Here is a 16,551-nt window from a genome sequence, read left to right as displayed (position 1 = left end):
TGTTTTTCTGATTCTATGTTAAACCAACTCTAGATTAGACAGCCTTCAGTATCAGATTAAGTAAGGTAATGTGTTTGATTTTCCACTGAAATAGATGAAGAGTGTCACCATTATACTCATCACTGAGTCTCTCTGAGTCTCTTGTGGGTTAATCAGCACCTAACACTTGTGAATGTTGCAGTGTCAGAGCTATTTTAACATTGATAGACTAGATATGGGTTGAGAAGTATTCTGCAAAACCTTTGTCGTCACTGTGGGTTGGAGTGGGATATTTCCAATATAAAGGCAAACTTTTAAGTCCACTTTATGAAACCTGTTACTTTGTAGGAGAAGTGCCAATATTATTGCTTCTTTTCTTGCACTGAGAATTATTGATAGCTGAAAAACATAACACCTGTGTTTTATTTTTAAAAAGCCCAAAACCTGGTTAATGATTTCAGGAATTGTCAAGGCATTATTGGCTTGAACCTTGCCTTGAGAAGAAAAAATGCACATACAGGAAGAAGGTGTTATGGAATTCATCTAGCTGATGAGAAAATGGGGAGGTAAAAATTAGGGAAGAAGCTCATGGAAGAATTTGAGATTAATATTTCTCATGTGGAAACAGCAGGTTTGAACAAAACTCTGCTATTTCTGCTATGGAAGAAGGAAAGAGCAAGGCACATTTAATGCCTGTTTAGGGAGAAAAGGAGCAAGAATGGAAAATAGTAAACATCTGATATTGTATGTGATGCCAAACCAAAAAATGTTTGAAGGTTTATGTGACAGAGTTGGAAGGACGAGTAGTACATTGGAAACTTGAGAGGTGGAGGAATTTAATTTACTGAATGCATTCAATGTTCCTTGACTAAAGAAGTTATAACATTTGGAGTCTTCTTGTTTGGATATAATAACTAATGTGCTAGGTATGTCTGGGGTGGGAATTCGGTGACCTAAGCTTTATGAGAATTGAATCTTCTCTTGAAAATACCTGATCAGTAAACCATAGAACAGGCCAAGTCTTTTGCATATGATCTACAGAAGGTATTGTTTTCCTGGTAGCATTCTGGTTTACCTAATTAACTGTATATGGTTAATATATACAAGAGTACAGTGTGATACGAATACTGGCATATATTAATGTATGCTATACGTAGTGTTTCATAGCTGAGATTTTTCAAAACTGTTATTTTCCTGCAAGTTTATTGTAAGCTCTTACTGAAATCAGCTTTTAAATATTTGCACCAGAAAATGAGATTTGCCTTGTTTTGGTACATCCTGAGTTATACAAAATTTGTGAACTACTTTTATTACTTTGTAACAACCGGGTCATAAACTTGGATTAGTTTTATAGGATTTGGTATATGAGTTGACAGATGTGATATATGATGACACTTTATCTTTTATTGCTTACACATACTAGTTATTGGGAAAGGATGGGGGCAGTTCATATTAACCACAAGATGGAATTTCAGTTGCTTACCCAAGTGTCTCTCATTCATTCATTCATTTGCTATCAGTTATAGCAGATACATTGCTTCTTCAAGCCTGTCACACTAATAAATCATTTCAGATTGTATGCATTTGTACAGTGCCAAAGTGTACCATGAATTTTAAAGGAAATCTCCTATTTTCTTTTCAATCAGATGAGCAACGTGAAGAGACTACAGCCACGGCTCAGTGCTATTCTTTTTAAGCTTCAGTTTGAGGAGCAGGTGAACAACATCAAACCTGACATCATGGCTGTCAGTGCTGCCTGTGAAGAGATAAAGAAGAGTAAAAGCTTTAGCAAGCTTCTGGAACTAGTATTGTTAATGGGAAACTACATGAATGCAGGTTCTCGGAATGCACAGACCTTTGGATATAATCTCAGCTCCCTATGTAAAGTGAGTTTTAAAATATCTCTGTTGAGTAACACATTCACTTTTTAATTTGTTTTTATTATGCTACTTAAATACTTAGTTTTGATGTTTTTTCCTGCAGTTAAACAGTTAATTCTGTGGTTTCTTTACTTTTTTTTTTTTTTAAAAACAATTCTTAACATTAGTTGATGGTTTGAGTAATACAGCTAAGCTGTGTACAGTCATCTTGAGACTGGCTTGCATTTAAACTTTTACAAGATTTCGGGTGAATGCTAAATGAACCAAACCAAACTAAATAACGCTATGCAAAACCCATATTACTGTGATCATAGCGATGTTGTAGTCTTACATGTATGAGCCCTTCTAAGACTGTCACATTTTAATCTGTTTTAAAACAGTTATGTTTTCTCTTTTACAGATATTTTCTCTTTATTTGATTCTCTTAATTTTTTTTATTGTTGCTCAGTTTCATTAGTTGCCTGTTTCTTCTAATTTTCCTTACATTTTCACTCTTTCAACTTTTATATAAGGTGTATACAAGAAGACATCTACACTTTTCTGAGTGTTAACTTATAGTCTATTCTAATCCTTATTGCCTTTGCCTTATTTAGTGGTGTTCTTTTTTTTCCTGTGTCCTCTTGAAGGTCACTGCAAAATCTGCAGAGAGTGCACATGTATGTAATAGTCCTTTTGAGAAAGGAATTGTTGGGGAGTTTGTATGTACTTTTTGTCTCCTGTCAGCTTCTTTATCTTTTTACACAAGAGAAAATACAAGATGTTAACTTCTATGTTCTTTATAGTAATCACCCTTACTCTGCCATGTTTCAGGAATAATTATTTCACTGTGGTTCTCAACTATTGAATGTAATACTGTAACTTAAATACTTATAGAGAATAAGCTGTATACCTTTCTGAGTCTGAAGTAAATATTTAAGCATGTATTGACCACATAGATAAATACGGTGTAGATCAAATTAAGTTTGAAGTACAATTTGTTGAGAAACATATGCAGAAGGAAAGGTATTAAAGGTTCTCTCTACAGGTGGGTGCATTTATGGTTTAGGTATGATTTTACAAGTATCTGTTTTAGCTCTCCTTATGTTTTCTGTATTTTTAATACATACAGCAACAAAAAAGGAAATATGAGAACAATATGAGGGTAGTTGTTATGGGTAATTTGCAGAGCAGGATCAAATTTCAAAAATATCTTGGAAGAATAATTTAACATCTAGAATATGACAATTTTGAAGACTACCATGAAGTACTACATACAGGAAATTTAACTGATGTATGTAGATATTGAAAGTAAGGGGTGAATGGCAGAATTCCAGAAAATGTGCTTTATGTCCTGGCTAGCTCTATAGTGTTCTGGCATTAAATGCATTTGATAGTCTAGGATATTGTAGTTGCTTAGATTTGCCCTCTTAAAGGTTATTTAGCTCTACAGGAGGTTACATTGTTCTGTTGGAGAGCAAAAAAATGTCTCTTTTAGTGGACCCTCTATGTACTTATAAAGTTGGTAATTATCTGCTACTTAGTTGGTACTGATAAGGTTTTAAGTGAGGTCTTAATTACTGCGGAAAACAAAGACTGGTAAGAATCCAGATGATAGTAACATGTAACACTTCTAAAATGAGGAAAAAAAAACATTTGGGTGGTTTTAATTTAGAAAAGCAAGGAGAGGGATGTGAAGAGGACATAACAGTGTCCTTTTGCTATTAATTTATGATAAAGAAGGCATTTGAACACTTGTTTTCTATGTGGCTAAGGTAGGAGATGAAATAATTAATTGGCTTTTCTGATAACAAAAGAAGTTTGCTTAAAAGATAAGAAAGCTTTTTAACTGCAAGGGTAGTTAAGAATTGGTAGTGAAGGAGACTTTGGAAAGCTTTTGAAATTCAGGTATGCTAATAATACTCAAAATCTCCTTGAGGTGTAAGTACGAGATAAAATAAGTGATATTTTGAATAAAGTATTTAGTTGACTATTTGAGAAGTGTGTACGTGTTTCTTAAAATCAGGAAATAATTCAGGTGGGAAGGGATGTCAGTAAGCATCTAATCCAACCTTCTGGTCAAGGGTAATGCTGATCACTACCAATAGTCTGTAGATGAAGTAGATACAAAGCAATAAGGACCAAAAAAGGTAAATTGCTCACTGTTATCAAAATGCTTATTATGGTGTCATTTTAGCATTGTATCATCTGATTAGACATGGTGATACTGTTTTACTCCTTTCAGGACTTCGTTAATTTATGCATAAACATGTAATATAGTACTCAGTATATTTCATTTACGTAAGGAATGTGTTAAGTAAAAAAATGAAGTTCTAGTGATAAAGATTTCGTACATATTTTACTTGGCATCACTTCATGCCGGTTTGTAAATACCAGACCATGGCACTTAAAAACTTTTCTATGGGGAAAGAATGCAACTTCAGTGGTTGTTGAATGAATTCATTGATGTCCCTACCCTGGGCAGGGGTGTTGGACTGGATGAGCTTTAAAGGTCCCTTCCAAGCCAAATCGTTCTATGATTAGAAAATAAATATGATTTTGATAAGTTTTTCTGGGAAGCAAAGCAACTGTGGCCACCTTAGATTTCTTCTGTAAAATCTGATATCTCTGCCACTAGATGTCCCAGGACGAATGCAGCCTATATTGAACTACTTGTTCTTTTGAAAGCTGAGAGATTTTCAGAGAGGGAATCACTTTGCATTTACTATCCTACATGTATCAGGGTACTAGTCACCGTTTCCTAATTTACCTCATCCAATTGTGGCCTCATTTAGGAAGTCCGTGAGTGCCAAGTCTTCACTGGTTATGCAGTTGTGTCTTACACAGACAGATCACTTTGTCTGGAAACATGGAGGTAAAACTATGTATGTGTAATTTGGGGATTTTCTTAACTATGTGTAATGTCTTGGTTAATGCTTGGTCTCCTCTGTTCTGAGAATAATAAAGTGGCTCAACTATTAAAAATATTACTATTAAAACAGGAAGAATCCCTCCCAAACCAATATTCCTTCAAGGCCCAAAACTAGAAAGCTGCAAATTGCAGACCACTTGGTCATCTGCACAGCAGTTTTCAGTAGGGGTTTTGAGAACCAAACAAATTTGCAGTGGCTTCTATCCTTCGAATATATTGATTTCCATAATACTTGAAGAATATAACGTTTATCTGTTCTATGTTCTATCTATGGTGCCCAACTATGCGTAGGGATCTATATGGACTATACACTTTGCTGAAAAGTGGGTATCTTCAACTTCTGTATCTTGCCTTCTCCCTCCATCACGTAGAATTGAACTGTAAAGGTTCTGTATCACATGTGTGCATATTCTCAGAAGAGAGATATGATGTTCATATGCTAATATTCAATTGTTTATTAAATAGTGATATATTAGACTTATATGCATGTTTATAACAGTGGTTGGTTTTTAAAACTAATTTTTGTTAACTACATGTATTTTAAGCAGTGTCACCTTATAGAAATTGTATGATGTTTCAGCTATTGAGACATTTCTCACTGAGATTCTCTGTACAGCAGAAGTAACTTATAACACTGCATACAAGAATGACCATATGTTTTTTTTTGTTTTGATATGTATGTGCTGTGTGTTTTATTTATTTTGAAAATTACGCCTCGCATTATTAATCCATTTGTCAGAAGGAAAATATATACATTCTGTATTAAGGTAATATCATTTCGATATTTGATAATAATAACTTTTTACAGTGAAGTATGAAGTATCAGCCGTATGTGATCACTACCATTCAAAAGTCTTCATTTTAATTTACATACAGTATAGAAAAAGCAAACAATATAATTTGGTTTTTAAATCAGATCAATAAAATGCCCTTTAAGTGATCTCTGAGGATATTGCACAGGTAGTGTTTGTATATTTAGTTGGGATTGATCTTGCTCTCAGTTCCTGTTCAGAAGTAATCCCCATATAGCTCTGTGTCTGGTTTTGAACCTCCTGGGAAAGGGAGGTAATTTTTCCTCTCTGCCTTGTTGTTTTAGTTACTCTTATATTGGTTGAGCATTGCTTATCACATGTATTTTTCATAGTAACCAATCTAAAGAACAGTCTTGAAGCTGAAACAAAGTACCACGAGTTTTCTATTTTGGCACACTACAACAACTAGCACTTAAGACTTTTCCCCCCAGTATTCACATACACAAGTCTGTGTGCAATTGTGGAAGCCCTTCAGTGTGTGTGCATACTTTATATGTATTATTAGCTTTTGTTGATTTAGCTCTGATTTTTATTTTTCTACACTTTAATGAGTCTGTTCACAGTTTTGCAATTATTCCTATATTGCTTAAATAATTACATTTTAAAATGACAAATGTGTACTGGTTTTGAGTAGAGAACTCAAATATTGTTTAGGATTTAAAAAAATATTTAAAGTGATCTTTCTGGGTATTTTTAACAAAGGGGTAAATGAAGCACCCTGTTCCTTAGGATTTTCTTTGAAAGAGCTGAACCAGTTCAACAATTTGTTCTTGCCTTTCTTGAGTTCACAATTAGAAATATATATTCATTATCAAAATAGTCAGAAATAATCTTATTCTTAGTGTTCTAACATTTCCATTTTTCTCTCTAGCTGAAGGACACAAAGTCGGCAGATCAAAAAACAACATTGCTCCATTTTCTCGTAGAAGTCTGTGAAGAAAGCTATCAGGATGTCCTGAATTTTGTTGAGGATTTTCAGCATTTAGATAAAGCTAGTAAAGGTTTGTATAACTAACTAAAAGTTTTGATTCTGACTGCATTACAGCGTGTTTTGTGTGATGAGTGTGATGCATATTTTATGAGATAATGCTTATTTTTTACTAATATTATTTAAAAAATAGATATTAATAGTTTATATCAAAGATCAGTAATCTGAGCTGCTGCAAGTGGTCTTGGAAGTTATTTATTATTTTGTCTTCTATTATTTACTACAGGATTTCCCATCCCATTTCTTTTAACATATTTTCCTGAATCATTGTCCAAAATATATTTCTTCTAGAAGTTCTTTTCTATTAACAGATCTTAAACTATTTCCAAATTTCAATCTTCTATATGCTAAGTATAGTATGATCATGCAATATCTTTTAATTCAGAAATGCAGAAAGGCTGTCATATCATCACTTCATTTTTTTAATTATTATTTTAGTTTTATTTTCTGAATATGAATTAGAAAGTTTTGTCTTTCCTGTATGTATGTTTTCATGCAACAGTAGCACTGGAAATCTGAAAAAATAAATTCCTCTTTTTGCTGCTTCATCATGCATTATATAATATGGTAAATCTCAGTATACGCAGCAGCATTTTTTTGCAGTTAATATCTTAATTAAGAGTGCCTTCTCCATATTTTATCACAGCTTAAGTAATTTAAACTGACTAAGCACTGAGTTAGAAATTGATACCATCTTAGCACTGTCCTGCTTTTGCAGTAAAAGAAGATTGTATGGGCTGTCTCAGTTAATAATTTTTTATTTTATGTCAGTTTGGAGAATGTCACTGTTTATCTGTACTGCTTTATACAGTACCACTTTCATGCCTCAGTCAGTCTTCCTGCCACAAACTACAGCTTTGCAAAACCTGCTTCTGACAGAGAACTTGAGATAGTGGTCACTCACATGGAGTTCACTATCTGTTGTCATAGGTTTTAAAGTTTCAAATTTTAGTTGGTGCATAACCACTTAGAAGGTCAAGTATTTTTAAATAGATGTCAAATGCTTCAAGCTGTTCATCCAAGTGTTTGTACTGGTAGTAGAAGGAGTTTCTGTTGTACATAAAATTAGTATTTTATACATTATTTTCAGTGTCATCTGGCCATTGAAAATGATGATTATGATGATTAGTAGCATTAGTGTTATTGGGTGTGTTGTGGTTGAATTTCTTATATCAGTCAGAAACCCCAAAATGTTCCTTATTATAAAAGCCCTTATTTTCAGTTCGGACAATCCATCTTACATGAAAATGCTGAGATATAAACCACTGACCATTTGAAGAGTACCCAATAAAATTATCAGTTAGTCCAGGTTTTCCGTTCATTTTTATGTATCTGATATTGACCAGATGAATTTTTGATCTCAGTACATTGTAGAATGGAAATCAATGACCATGTTTTCAAGGTTATGTATCAAATTTACTTCAGTGTACTGTGAGATGCATTTTACATTTCAGTTTTACTGTATGAAAAATACAAATGCGTAGGATGTACTTAACAGATTAACATGTCAGTGTGTGTGTTTATACTTGTTTTCCTGCCTGCAAAACTCCATTTTGTTTTGAAAGATTCCTCCTGCGCTGGAATTTTGGAAAATTCAGCAGATTCCAAAGACTACAGCTCATGTGGGATTATTTTAAAAACTTTTCAGTAGTTTTGCAGAAGTATGTTTTTACAAGGCAAGTTGATTTAATATGTATCAGCTTTTGCAGAGTAAATTTTTTATGAAGTGGCTATTATTGCTTGAGCTTACCAAAAGGTCAGTTCAAAAACGTTGTGAAGCTGTGGTTCTGATCAACCATATTCAACAAAATGGACTTACCTGGTCTGATGTAACTAATCAATATGCTCATAAGGACTAACAAGTTGACCAAGAATAGTTTGCAGTGAGGCTTCTGAACAGGGAAGCACAGGAGATATGACAAGGCATCATTATAATTGCTATGGAGAGAGATAGAAGGAAAGACATCAAAAATCTTTTCTCTTGATGGTCATGGAGGCAAATATGTTTATTCCAGAAGATACACTGATTGTGTTTCAGCAGGATTTGGGTACTGAGGGCCTAGAGCATTCTCTTTTTTCTACCTTTTACTCAAAGGTTAGGGCCTTGTAGAGGTGGTAAAATGCCATTCCGGTCATGGTTTCACTGAACTTTGTGCTCTGAAGTAATTTTTAAAAGTAATTCAGATGAATAAATCAGTTAAGTTTGATAAGAATATTTTTTTCTCCTATTCCTTTGTTGCAAGCTATTTTTCTTCAATGGAGCTGTTTTTATTTCCTGTCTGTATATTCATTTCTCAGATACAATAATTCTGCATTTTGTATGTGGCATAAAAATATTTTTTATTTCCTTTTAAATTATAAGTAAAAATTAATGTGGCAGAAATATATGTAAATGCCATTTAAACAATATGAACAGAAAACTTTTAAGTTGAACACACTGTATAGAAATGGGACTATACTATGTATTTATTGGTTTTGATTTGATCACTAACAAGTGATTGTTGAGTCTTTTACAAGTTTCTTAAAAAGATTCCTTTTAGGAATTCTTCCTTGACAGGACTGTCCTTGTACCAGCCACCCCATTTTTGTATCTTTTTAATATTGTATTTGCTCATTCTTAAAAATTCTCTTTCTAGTTATTTTTGATTGAAAATGGTGAACATTAGAATGCTATAATATTTAGCAACTAATTTTCTTTTTATGCTTTTTTACAAGAAGCATTTTTACTCCTTTAATCTCATTAAGTATTACCCAGTAATTGTCATATAGTAAACTGTTAACATAGTTTGGAAGACTTTAAGAGTAGTGACAAGGTCTGTTAATCATGAACATGTATTTTTTAGTATTTTGTAATAGATAAAACATTCAGAATATGTTAATAATGATTGCAGTAGAAAAAAAAAACCCTAATTTAAAAAAAATATCACTTTGAGAGGGAAGCAGCAAGAGATGTGTGACCTATGCAGTTGTAGTTTACTTCAGAGTATTTAATTTGCTGCCTTTCTATTATGTGCTGAAATTTTAGTTTCTACTGTTGTAATACTAACAGTAGGCTTAACTCACTGTTACAGTACATGAATTAAAGATACCTTTTTGCTTTGAAGTATAACACATCTGTTTTTTAAGTACGTTTAGATCAGCAGGAGGAACTTTCATTGCGGCTAATGAGCTTACTGATATGACAGCTCCCAAAGATTCATATAATTAAAGCTGTCTCTTCTTTTAAATATAATGAGTTTTCTGCTTTTCTATTAGTATTCTAGAAAAGAAATATTTTGGTAATTTAATACACTTTACTAATGTCTTATTTTATGGTACTATAAAGATTTATAATGTGTTTATCCAGGCTGCTGCGTTATTGATTTACTCTAATTTGCACAGACCTTACAGGTATCAGTGTATAAAGCCTTTTGTATTCTAATAACAATACAAAACTACAACTTTCCTTCCTCTAAAAGTCATTAGCTCGTTGTCACTTTACAAGTAACTTATTCTTTTTCTCATTTTTGCAAATTTTTCAGTTTTTTCTTATTTTTTTAACCTAGAAGCCAAACTGTAAATCTGGAGCTTTATCTATATTCATTAAAAAGCAGAACACCCTCACTAATATTGAAAACCATTAAGACAGTAGAGAGAGCATTATTAATATGTATGCTATAAGAAATCTGTATGTCATAAGGAGTATTTTCCTATTGCAAAACTTCTGAAAGTCTGTGTCAAATTTTGTAAAGGAACTTACTCGTCTGGGGAGCAGTTTTACCTATTGTGATTTCTAAAGATTTACTATAATCTTCAGTAAAGATTTACTTTCACTAGAAGTAGAAAGTCCTAGTGAAATGAGGTGATAAGACAAAATTAAAAGCTGTTGTTAGAGGAGAGTTTGAATATTGCAGGAAGAGGACTAAAGTGCTGGTGGGGTAATAAAGAAGAAAAAACATTGCCACAATTACAAATTAGTTTAGAAATGCAATCAATGTGCCTAACTATCAAAGAGTAAGGTTACAGATTTCCCTTCTTGAGCCATGTCTCTAAATTGGAGAGTCATCAATTTGGTGGATAAAGAACTGGCTGGATGGCCACATGCAAAGGACATGGAACTGTTGGAACAAGTCCAGAGGAGGGCCACGAGGATGATCAGGGGACTGGAGAACCTCCCATATGAAGACAGGTTGAGAAAGTTGGGGCTGTTGAACCAGGAGGAGAGAAGGCTGCGTGGAGACCTCATAGCAGCCTTCCAGTATCTGAAGGGGGGGTATAGAGATGCTGGTGAGGGACTGTAGTAGTAAGACAAGGGGTAACGGGTTAAGACTTAAAGAGGGGACGTTTAGATTGAATGTAAGGACGAAGTTCTTTACTGTGAGGGTAGTGTGGCACTGGAATGGTTGCCCAGGGAAGTTGTGAATGCTCCATCCCTGGCAGTGTTCAAGGCCAGGTTGGATGAAGCCTTGGGTGACATGGTTTAGTGTGAGGTGTCCCTGCCCATGGCAGGGGGTTGGAACTAGATGATCTTAAGGTCCTTTCCAACCCTAACTATTCTATGATTCTATGTTTAAGATGGATATAGGTTGCTTATAACAATAATCATATTAATGTGGTGCTCATTGTAGCAAATACTAAATTTTGTGTCTCAAGAAGAAAAAAATAATAGGAGTTAAAGCTTTGGTCTGATTTGGCCTTCAAACAAGACTCATATTAACTGTGAAGTAATGGTATTAGCCTTAAAATAAATACTGATGTAACAAAGTAATGATGAACAGAGAAGGACAGGGGTGTTCGAACTAAATGATCTTAACACAAACCATTCTGACTCTATACCCAGGGGCATTAAATGTTTGCAAAGGGAAATTCATGGTGGTGTGGTTTAAATACACCTTTAAATATTTCTGCAATTTTCTGTTTATTGATGTTTTTGCACCCCTTTCTATACCTGTAATGGATAAAATTTATGTTCTATTGGGACACAAGTCCTGCACCAGCACACTATAGACTGGACATAATCTAGTCTGAAACATTTTTAAGAAAGTGAACTTGCTAAAAATAAATAATTCAACACAGCTTCTTTTCAATTTTATCTTTTTTTCTTTGGTCTGAGTATATTTCATAATATAAAAAAATTCGGGTTTTAAAGCTGATGAAAAATGCAATATTGTTATGCATTTATTGCAAGTAATCTCATTTCTTTTAATGTTTGGCTTTAAGTTGTGCACAGTACTGTTACCTGGCAAGTAATTTTAAGATATGATCATACAATGAACTACTAAAACATAAGTGAAATATTCTGTTTCTTTAGGGCATGGAGATATATGCATCTCTTACCAGCATGAATTAGCAAATCAAATACAAAGCAAGAGGGTTTTTACACATTTTTACCAAAACAGCGCTTCAATTTCTAATATGAGATTGATGTATGTTAGTAGTCCATGCAAGTATGGGCTATACTCTCCGATACTGTTAAGTATCTTGGCCAATCCCTGGTACAGTCTTTGAGCCCCTTTCCTCCTCCCCCACCTCTCCCATCCCCCCCCCCCCCCCCCCCCCCCCCCCCCCGGGTTATTTAAACATGTAGACAGTTTGATATGTAGACAGCTCAGGATTCACATAAAGCTGTTCAATACTTTTAAATTCATGTTTATTAAACTGGGTATAAATATCTGGATATTATTGAAAGATTTCATTGCTGTATAGCATTGTAAGTGATAGTGAAATTAAGACAAATAAAACAATATCAGTACTCTGGGATTAAAAATGTAGAGATCTGCAGAAAGATAAAATAGAAATATCAAATGAGTTATGCAGAAATCATTTGCAGGAGGAACCTTAATATGGTGGAACGGGCATTGGAATAGAAAAGCTGTGTGTATAGACCCTTGAAGGTGAAAAAGCTTAATTTTAATGAGTAGAGAAGTGTTGCAAGGCATATATACATATATTTAGGCTTGTTTATCTTGCTACCTGTATACAGATATCTGTCTCAGGGAGTTAGAGATTACAGTGATGGGATTGCTTAGAAGCCTAATAAATCTGGCTGGCTTTAAAATTTTATTTAAGCTTTACTAGTCTGATATTCATGAACATTTCATGCTAATGGCTCATTCTTAATCATTATCACTATCACAGCATATTCAAAGCAGTTAATTATTAATAATCGTATCCTAAATTAACTGCGAATGTACAATACGCTGCAGTTGTTGCAGTACTTCACTGTCTGGGTCCCAAGGGTTGTGGCAATGAGGCTTGCTTTTCAGTGAGGGAAGCCAGAACTGATTCCGGGTCATCTTTCTCTTCCCTCCTCCAAATTTGACTCCTTCATTTAAAAGATATTCTGTCACTTGGCAGCTCTTATTCCACCACTGCACTATATCACTGTATACTCTGCAACACTGTGGGTTACTACTTCCCTGTGCTGAAGGCAAGTGCCATACCCTATTGCTTGGCCATTTCTTCCCCCTTGCTTTAGCAGCAGCTTCTTTCTTCCAATAGCAATCCAGTAACGAATAACTGACCGTGAGAGAATCATTTGTCATTTGGAGGTTTCTGTTTTCAACTTTTGCCTATGTTTTCAAGTTTTGAGCTTAAACTGTACATTGTAAAAAGAAGCATGTGGTGTCAGGAGGTTCTCAGAATAAGTTCATAACAAGTGTATTGGACCAGGGCTCTTGTACAGGTAGTATAGGATGCAGCATAAGGTCTGAAGCCTGTTTCTACTGATGATAGTATTATTACTAGTGAACTGGGTACAAAAATGTTTATGCATTGTTTATTAATTACACTGCATTATTGTGCTCACTTCTAAATTCCAAATAGAATAAAATTAATTAAACCCTGCTTAGAGAGTTGCCACTTCTGTGTGTGCAAGTGGAGTCTGCTTTGGCTATAGAAGAGAAAGTGAGGGCTCAAGAGGCAATGGCATTGTCAGAGTGTTGTAGAAAAAAGGATTTCAAAGAGTTTTCTGTTTTCTGTGACATGGAGTATATCCATTACATCTTATTCCACTGTTAATTGATATTTCAGGGTTTTGCTGGTATGTACAGAAACCGTCTGACACTTTACCTCTAGAACATTTCTTTGTTAGTGCTTTTAAACCCATTGGACAATACAAGGGGAGTTTCTGTTGGTTACAGGGGGGAAGGTAGGCTATATTTGTCATTTAACTGTACGTTTAAATCTTGCATCAATAATATGTTGGCAATTTCAGACAATTAGTAAACTCTGTTCATCAGTCTGGTATGAAGTTCAAATGGCAAAAGCAAAAATATATTTTCAGATGGTTTTATTTTAGTAATATGGCATAGTTTTCTGCGTCAGGCTGGAGATCAGCTTGTCACTGTCACTCTCAGAATATAAGAGGCAGAATAGCAAAAGGGAAGCAAAGTATCTGTAGCCAAGAGGAAGATTTTCTTGATATGGAGTTTGCAACCATCCAAGAGAATTATCTTACATGGGCGTCACGTAGAATTTCTGAAATATCAGCTGAAATATCTGTTCCAAAAAGTAGCAGAAGGTTTACAGCAATATAAATGACACAGCACGTAAGTACTGTTGCTTTGCTTTGGGGTATTATTTCTTGGATTTAAGATAAAACATGTATAGTCTCTAAGCTAGGTGAAATATTGCTTCAATTTTAAGCAAGAATAATGATCTGGAGATGGGGGAGAGGGAAGCAAAATGTCTCCATATAAATTTGCTGGAAGTACTGTATTCTCATATTGTAAATACCAGTTTCCATTTCTGCATTCTGAGATAACTGAGATATAGAACTAAAAGTTTCATAAGTACATTTTTACCAAGTTTTGGTATAGCTAAATTAATGTTGTGTGACTACAGAATATTTAAGAAACTGAAGGAAAAAGAATGATTTGGGCAATTCCACATCTCTTTATCTGACTTTACTGATATGAAATTTAATGGAGGAAAGAATACTCAAAAGTGGAGGTTAATGAGAGTAGCACAAAATAAAAATAAATTTATTTGTAGTACACTAATCTGCTGGTTTTGACAATTTTTTTTTGACCTATGCAATCTATGTTGACTACAGGAAAGAATATCAAACCATATCTATGATTTGGTTTTATGGAAAATGGGAGAATATTCCTTAGAATAAAAAGCAGGAGAAATATTAAGTACTGTCTAAAAGGAATATTGCAAAAAAAAAAAAATTGTGGTATTGCACCAATGAGCATATTTGCCAGCCAGGAGGGGGACTGGATTGTCATCACTGTAATCAATGATCCTGAGGAAGGAGAGTAACAGAAATGAAAATCCATAGATGAAGTACAAGTATCATGCATCCTGATGCTGTAATAAGAGCCTTCGGTCATGAAAAGAAGGATATTTTATCATAAGATAATCAAATAAGGTATTTCCAGTAAAACTGTAGTAATAGTAATGCAAACATTAAAAGGGCTAGTGAGTCCTCACTTGAAATGCTATGCAGAAAGGTTTTAAAGCAGAAGTAGGTGAAGAGGCTTCTGGAATAATCATGGTATTGGAAAACCTGAATCAAGCGAAAAAAATTTAAAACCAAAGTTGTTTAAACCATTAATTGTTATTACAGCTGAGAATAAAAGCAGACTTATGGTACACTGGAGCAAGTTTCCTAAAGGGGTGGTCAGTGCCCCAACTGAGTGCTAAAGAGGCATTTGGACAATGCCCTTAATAATATTCTTTAACTTCTTGTCAACCCTGATTTGGTCAGGCAGCTGAGTAGATGGGTGTTGTAAGTCCCTTACAACTGATATATTCTATTTTTTTTTATATATTCATCTGATATATTAATCTATATATTCATCTGATATGTTCTATATTTTATTTTAAATTATTTTTACTTTTTTAAAAGTTAAAAGCGTCTTCCCCCAACTCAACTCTAAAAGCCTTGTACCTGGAATTTGATTATGTAAGTATGAAAACAGGCAGAAGTTGACCTGTTCTGATCTTATAGGACTCACTTATGTATATGCTGGGCAGGGACTGGACCACCTCCCATATGAAGACAGGCTGAGAAAGTTGGGGCTGTTCAGCCTGGAGAAGAGAAGGCTGCGTGGAGACCTCATAGCAGCCTTCCAGTATCTGAAGGGGGCCTACAGGGATGCTGGGGAGGGACTATTCATTAGGGACTGTAGTGATAGGACAAGGGGTAATGAGTTGAAATTTAAACAGCAGAGGTTTAGATTGTATATACAGAAGAAATTCTTTACTGTGAGGGTGGTGAGGTACTGGAATGGGTTGCCCAGGGAGGTAGTGAATGCTCCATCCCTGGCAGTGTTCAAGGCCAGGTTGGATGAAGCCTTGGATGACATGGTTTAGTGTGAGGTGTCCCTGCCCATGGCAGGGGGGTTGGAACTAGATGATCTTGAGGTCCTTTCCAACCCCAACTATTCTGATTCTGTGATTCTACGAAATGTAATTATTGCTTATAAAAATCTCGGGACCCTTTTTGAAAGAAGGGTCTGGGAGTTCAGAGGGTGCAAGTGGGAGAGCGTGCAGATCTATATGCGTTGTATTCAACAGAAAATTTGGGCTTGTAGGTTCACTAACACTGAAAGCCCTGGTCTTTGTTTTCAAGACATCACATAAGTTGCTTACTTTAATGTGGCTTGTATTTGTATCTGAATTCTCCTAGAATTAGGGGTGAAAGTTAGGTATTTTTATCCTCTCCTGCCATTCTTCTATGTGCTTTTACATTTTATAGCATGTCTTGCAGAGGTGCACTAAGAAAGGTCAGCAAGTATTTCATGAGTTTTCATTGAGGAGCTGCTTATATTTAGAGATTTTATTTTTTTCCTCTGTTTCCACTAAATTGGAAGTTGCAAAGACAATAGCACCAAACTAACACCAGCATATTGTGAGCTAGTTTCTGCTTGAAGCTACCAGCAGAAATAAAGTCTTAAAGTAAAATGTATCTAATAGTTGTGCACCGCTGAAATCAAAGGAATGCTGAATTTTTACACTGAGGACCAATTTAAGATCACGACAGGAAAAAAACCC

General features: G+C 34.7%; 1 protein-coding gene across 1 annotated transcript in view; it reads left to right on the top strand.

Moving 5' to 3' along the window:
- DIAPH3 (diaphanous related formin 3) overlaps positions 1–16,551 on the top strand; it is a 222,456-nt gene that overhangs the window by 113,116 nt on the left and 92,789 nt on the right. The window contains exons 22-23 of the mRNA XM_031045922.2: positions 1,626–1,865; positions 6,451–6,580. Of these exons, the coding sequence (XP_030901782.2) occupies positions 1,626–1,865; positions 6,451–6,580 (370 nt within the window). The remainder of the gene's footprint in view (positions 1–1,625; positions 1,866–6,450; positions 6,581–16,551) is intronic.

The sequence above is a fragment of the Melopsittacus undulatus genome, chromosome 2 (genome assembly GCF_012275295.1).
Source record: "Melopsittacus undulatus isolate bMelUnd1 chromosome 2, bMelUnd1.mat.Z, whole genome shotgun sequence".
NCBI classification, from domain to species: domain Eukaryota; kingdom Metazoa; phylum Chordata; class Aves; order Psittaciformes; family Psittaculidae; genus Melopsittacus; species Melopsittacus undulatus.
The sequence above is the reverse complement of the archived record's forward strand: the minus strand, read 5'-3'. Positions and strand labels throughout refer to the sequence as shown.